Genomic DNA, 6,000 nt, shown 5'->3' with positions numbered 1-6,000 from the left:
ACGTATGTGATGTTGTTAAGTTGTACGACACTGTTTGGCGTTTAACGTTGGGACGCGCACGAAATTTGGATGCCTTTAAATAACTAAATACTAATGTTCTTTAAATGTTGGGTGTTAGTGTTAGTAGGATAAAAAACAAAAAACTTGCACTCGATCATTGTATTTACCAATTGCAGCCACAAAGGGGAGACATATTACGATTGTTGAGTAGTCTCAGTACTATGGCTTATTGGCAAGTGCCTTCCAACGCCCCACTGAGCGACATGAAAGACAGAGCATGTCTTTTTACGTGTTACACGTTTTAAACACAAATGTTATGGTGTAACCATGGGATTTTTTGATTTATACAGTATTAATATGTATCAAATTCCATTTCAAATAAACGGTGTTTTTGCAAACAGTTGAAACCGTGCTCTTAATTAAGAAACACACATGAGTCTAATAATAACAAATAATTTATATTCACCATGAAAAATAGACAAAAAAATATCAATGTGCAACAACAGTTATTCATCATATTTCAGAATTTTCATTGACTGTTTTCAGATTTACACTCACTGGACACATAATCATAACAACGTAATGATTTGATTGTATTAATAAAGGCAGATGTTTTCCACATAGCTGTTCTATAGATCTCAGTGCAGTTTTATGTACAAGAGATGGCAGCGTACAATCACATCTGTCACATAAAAGCTGTTTGACAAGAGTAGTAACCAAATATTCTATTAAATGCATTCAGTTCTCTCTGTTAAATATTCTCTTCCTATTATGTTTTATTCAGAACATTACCTGAGCTCACATAACCTCATCAGTAACCATTGTAACATAACTGCCAAGAAGCAGTTTGGCTGGGCCACAACTTGGATGTACTGTATGTGCACAATCAAATACAAATTGCCTATTGCGAGTGTCATTACCTCACACTAAACAACAAAATAGCAGCATTGATGAACATCACTTTGGAGTTACACACCATTTGAAGCTTTTTGACATTCAATGTCAATTTTAGTCTGCAGGAACTGATTTCCATTTGAAAGTCTTTAGTGACGATGCAGTTCACAATACAAGCAATCTAATGTGCAATCACATGAGGTTTTTCAATCTGGCATTTGCCTAATGTACGGAGTAGTCCTGAACTGGGGCATGTAGAGTGGTGATAAGTCACACATGGATGTGGAAACCAGTTCAGCGGGCTTAAGGTGCGACTCGACGGAGCAGGCATCTCTGTTCAAAATAACACTTTTCAGCAACTCTTCTTTCTGCTCAGCCTCTCCCTCACCCATGCCAAGATAGAACAAGTCTTTATCTTCTGTGGCATCTTCTTGATCTGACGTTTCAGAAAGTTCCTCCACTGAGTTGTAGGAGCAGGATCGACGCGGGTCGTCCATTTCTCCGCCATGGCAGCTCTCCAGCTCCCACAGGCCGCCGGGGAAAGAGCCGGAAATGTCAGAGTTGTTGGCAGAGAAATTGCCTTCGTCGCTGGAGCTGCTGCCGCTGCCGTCCCGGTCGGACAGGTGAATGGACTGTTGCTCCTGCTTCGGCTTAGAAAGCAGCACTGTGGAATAAGTTACTGAAGACTGGGCTGAATTCTCCATGATGCTCGGTGAGGGATCAACGAGCTGCAGCTCATCTAGCCGCGGGCTGGGTGTGGTAAGAATATCCAAATTGAGGACTGAGTGGGGGATGCCACCCAAACGAGCCTCGCTGCCCACTGCTATGTTTTGGTTGCCCTCAAGAAATGAAGGAAGGCACAGTGCATCGGGAGTTGGGGAAATAAGTGGGTTTCGGACTAAAGTCGTGCTGAGAACTGACATGTTCGCCTTTTCCATGATGACCACTTTGGAAATGTTCTCAGAGGGGAGCAGCAGCGGCCAGGCTGGCAGTACATCTGAGGCCCGGAACAGCTCGTGGAAGGTGTCAGCCTGCAGCAACAATAGAAAATAAAAACGTGACTGCTTGATTTCTCTAAACTACTGTCTTTCAATCATTATTCCTTCCAGAGACCTGCATTCCCAAAATGTCCTGAATACTTGAAATTAAAACGCGCACTGTAAACCCGAACATCAGATAGATCAAGAACACAATACTCAAAGTTTTACAAAAATTACTACAATGCGTAACTTTTGCTTTTGTGAGTAATTTGTACTAATCATTTTTAATTAAATTGAACTATAGTAGTTTTGGGGTATGGATAACTTAAAATCATAAATTATACTTAACATTTTGTTATTTTGTGATACAATCTTGCTTTTATTGTTTCGAAAAAAGGTAATATTTACAAATAAAAGTAATTTTATATAGTACATACTACAAATAAAACTTATGTTAGAAAATGAAAATAGCAACCACAACTGTTTCTGCCCTCAAAAATGAATCAGATTAATCCTCATAGCAGGCGGCCTGGTAGCCGACTGGTTAGCATGTCTTCCTCCCAGTGCAGAGGTCGTGAGACTGAATCCGGTCCTTCGGACTTCCTGGGTGGAGGTTACATGTTCTCCACCTTCCTGAATGGATTTTCTCTGGGTACTCCAGTTTCCTCCCACATTCCGAAAAATATGCATGGTAGGTTAATTGAACACTCTGAGTTGTTTGTCTGTGTGTACCATTCGAATGGCTGGCAACCAGTTCAGGGTGTATCCCGCCTACTTCCCCAAGATAGCTGGGATAGGCTCCAGCATTCCTGTGACCCTCGTGAGGACATCTTGTACTTATTGTTTGGACTTCTGTTAACTTAATCCAGTAGTTTTAAAACTAACATTTATAAATTAGTACCTGAGAATAACTGAGTTGCTGTAACAGAAAGCTTTTAAGTAACTATGTATCAAAAAAATTAAGTTGGGTGTCATCAAACCATTCAAGTTCTGGAAAACTTTAACTATTGAGTTAATCAACAACAACAAAAAAGTGAGGCAACCGATTACCTCACTTAAACATTTTTTTTGTTTAGTTCTGCTAATTTATTAGGGTTAACAGTGTGAAGTTAAGTGTGAATGATTGTCTGTCAGCCAAGCTGTGATTGACAGCTGTCAGTCAAGGGTTGCCCAAAATTAGCCGCGACAGTCTGCAGTTCACCAGCAGGAGTGAAAGAAAATGGATACATGAAAGTTTGCAGGTATTATTTTACCTTCTTGAAGTTGAGTCCTTTTGCCCAGGAGCATTTCTTTGGGTTGGGTACGTCCTTCCACACAAACCTTTTCATCCTGACAATGAAGTACAGCTGGTTTGAGGATATGTTAGATCTCTATAGCACTCCCATTAACATTCATACATGAGCAAAAAAATAATAATGGTGAAGCTGGTCATCCATGAAGCCAGAAAGCTACACTTACTGGTTTTGTGAGAGGACCAGTGTGATGAAGAGGACGATGGAGAGGAGGGCAATAATCAGCAACGTTGTGTAGGCTGCAGGGTCTCCTCTGGTGGCTACGTTATGTGGGACAGACACAACAGGAGTTTTGCAAGGGATAGCAATACAATGGCCCAAAAATGCTTTTTAATAGCTTGCATACCTATTGTGAAGACAGACACTCCATCTCCCTCAGAAAACATAGGATATAAGTAGAAGCTATACTCCTCGGATGCCGAAAAATCCCCTGAAACCAAAGATCAAGTTTGATGTTAGTTTGTCCTACTGAGCCTCTATTAACAGTGATGTGGAGAAAATGAAGCACAGATGTCCTGTTTACCTTTGAGGTGGACAGAACGGCCAGTGAAGGGTAGCCTGGCCCACGTGCGCCCACTCTGAACTTGGCTGGAATCAGAATCATCTCGCCGCTGTGGTGCCCACTCTAGCACCATGAAGAGTGGAGCAGAGCTGTTGTCCAGCAGGCTCCAATGCAGAGACGCACAAGTGCTGTTGATAAGCAGCACGTGGAAAGAACGCACGCTCCGACCTGATGTGCACACAAGACAGAGCAGTGTCGAAACAACTATAAAATACTCACTAGCTCACTTTCCAATAAAGTTAAACAACCACATAAGCACAGACTGTACAAGTTTTATAGAGGGCTGCTTCTAATTAACACACAATTGAAAACCACTCTAGCTAATATCCACTTTTCTACATCATTGGATCCGAGCCCTGCGCTTGTTCCCATCTTGGATCATCCTTTTTTAAAGATTGTCTTTTAATCTCTCCTCCTCGCTCCTCGCAGTTGTCGGTGAGCATTGTAAGAAGCAGAAAAAAAAGTCAGCTAGCACAAATGTACTTTGTCAATAAAATGCTAATAGCTGAACTCAACTTTTTTTTTTTTTTAATGCAGTCTGTGCTTCCACAGTGGTTGGGGATCCCAGTGTTGAATTAAAAAAAAATCATATAGCTTGTTATTTGAAGAAGCAAGAGTAAGAGTCAAGTCATTGTTGGCACAATGCATGAGACATAAAAAAAAAGGACAAAAAAAAAAGAAGAAAAACTGGTAGTGGTATCTTAAAATAAACAGTATTTGATAGCTTCCTGGAAGTCTGTTTTACAATATTATTGGTACGTACAGCGTTACAGTGTAGATTGTATCCGTATGCATCAAGTGCAATATTGATGTTTCTAATGCTAAATGGCTAAATGAGTTCAGTGTCTTGCTCAAGGACACTTCGACATGATGACAAGGGCGGAGGACTGAACCCTCAACCTCCGGGCGGGGCGACAACCACTCTACCAGTGAGCAATGCCTCCCCATTTCAAGGCGCGTGATTTACAGCAGCCTTTCATGTGCATCAGAGGAAAAAAGCTGACAGGACAATACTGAATGCTCAAGGCCAGATTTGACAGGACACGCCCACATGGTAGGCTTGTTCCACCTATAGTGCGTATCTAGCATGATTGTGCGTAGATGACAGTTGGTGGGAGAATGCCAGAAAAGACAATCCTGACATTTCAAGCACAATAATAAAAAAATAAAAAAATAAAAAGCTTTAATGCAAGTCAAACGTCTTCTTTCCAATAATTTGTTCTATGCACTCCCACTAGTCTAAACAGGGCATTATAATTGTTGAATTCACTTTTCTGAAATGACATTAGTTGTTAAACTGAGAAAAAAATAGCCAATTTAGATTGAATTCTTTCTGTGCCGAGTGGCCATTAAATAATACAAAGACTACGGGATGTATGGTTAGAGTCGTTGAGCACTCACGTTTAGGTCGTCTCCCCAGTGTCATGTTAAAGTTTTTTCTGGAACTCCCAAGGCTGTTGTAGGCTTCCACTGTCACACTTTGGAGACCTCGATTCCACTCAAAGCTGTAGGAGGACACCAGCTCAATCTTCTCCCTCGTCACAATACTGCTTGAAGTCTGGTGCCGGACTATATAGTATCCATTAATGCAGTAGGAGTGGCTCACTGTTGAAAGATGCTAGAAACAGCAAATCAAGACATAAATTTGTCATGCATCGACTATAGACTGGCTATGTTCATCGTGTGCTTTTATACCGCAATCAGCAGAGTAACATTCGTTGAGTTTGTGAGCTGATCATCTTCAAGAATTCTCCAAAAATCAGGGCCATGTTCTGGAGCTGCGGGAAGAGCACCAAGGTAAAGATAGGAATTAGTGCTGTCAAAGTTAAAGCGTTAACTAATGAATTAATCACAAAAAAATATCGCATTAATCATATATTAACGCAGATTAATCACAATAATTTTGACCGCAAATGATCCTTTACCTGACAGCGGATGATTACGTTAACGGTAGCACAGGTTGTGTTTGAGCAATAAACATAACTACATGCATTAAAGTAAAGCATTTAATAAATGTTTGCGTATGACATTCAGCATATTTATTTATGTCAAGCTATTAGGGTCATTTTTCAAACAGATTGTGTCTGAGTTTCGGTAGATGCTGGTGTGGTGGATCTGGCATGCATGAAAATCTCCACCAAAGAGGGGAGCCGTCGACCCCCGCCGGAACAGAGCAAGCACAACACCTCAGGGCCCCCCAGGCCGCGGCAGCGCCAAAGGACGACCCCCGGGCCCCGCCAGGGCCACCGGCCGGAGAGCAAACCCAGGAGCA

The 6,000-nt window shown here is 41.5% G+C and overlaps 1 protein-coding gene across 3 annotated transcripts in view; it reads right to left on the bottom strand.

Annotated features, from left to right (window-relative positions):
* Nucleotides 1-437: 437 nt before the first annotated feature.
* lepr (leptin receptor) overlaps nt 438-6,000 on the bottom strand; it is a 31,930-nt gene continuing 26,367 nt past the window's right edge. For all 3 annotated transcript variants that reach the window (XM_086089214.1, XM_086089215.1, XM_086089213.1), the window contains exons 15-21: nt 5,424-5,506; nt 5,130-5,346; nt 3,690-3,896; nt 3,513-3,596; nt 3,333-3,426; nt 3,128-3,203; nt 438-1,925 (exon numbers count right to left, since the gene is read on the bottom strand). In XM_086089214.1, the coding sequence (XP_085945340.1) occupies nt 1,101-1,925; nt 3,128-3,203; nt 3,333-3,426; nt 3,513-3,596; nt 3,690-3,896; nt 5,130-5,346; nt 5,424-5,506 (1,586 nt within the window). In that variant the 3' untranslated portion in view covers nt 438-1,100. The remainder of the gene's footprint in view (nt 1,926-3,127; nt 3,204-3,332; nt 3,427-3,512; nt 3,597-3,689; nt 3,897-5,129; nt 5,347-5,423; nt 5,507-6,000) is intronic.

Source organism: Leptonotus elevatus, chromosome 11 (genome assembly GCF_054856555.1).
Source record: "Leptonotus elevatus isolate MCC_2025b chromosome 11, RoL_Lele_1.0, whole genome shotgun sequence".
Classification (NCBI taxonomy): domain Eukaryota; kingdom Metazoa; phylum Chordata; class Actinopteri; order Syngnathiformes; family Syngnathidae; genus Leptonotus; species Leptonotus elevatus.
The sequence above is the reverse complement of the archived record's forward strand: the minus strand, read 5'-3'. Positions and strand labels throughout refer to the sequence as shown.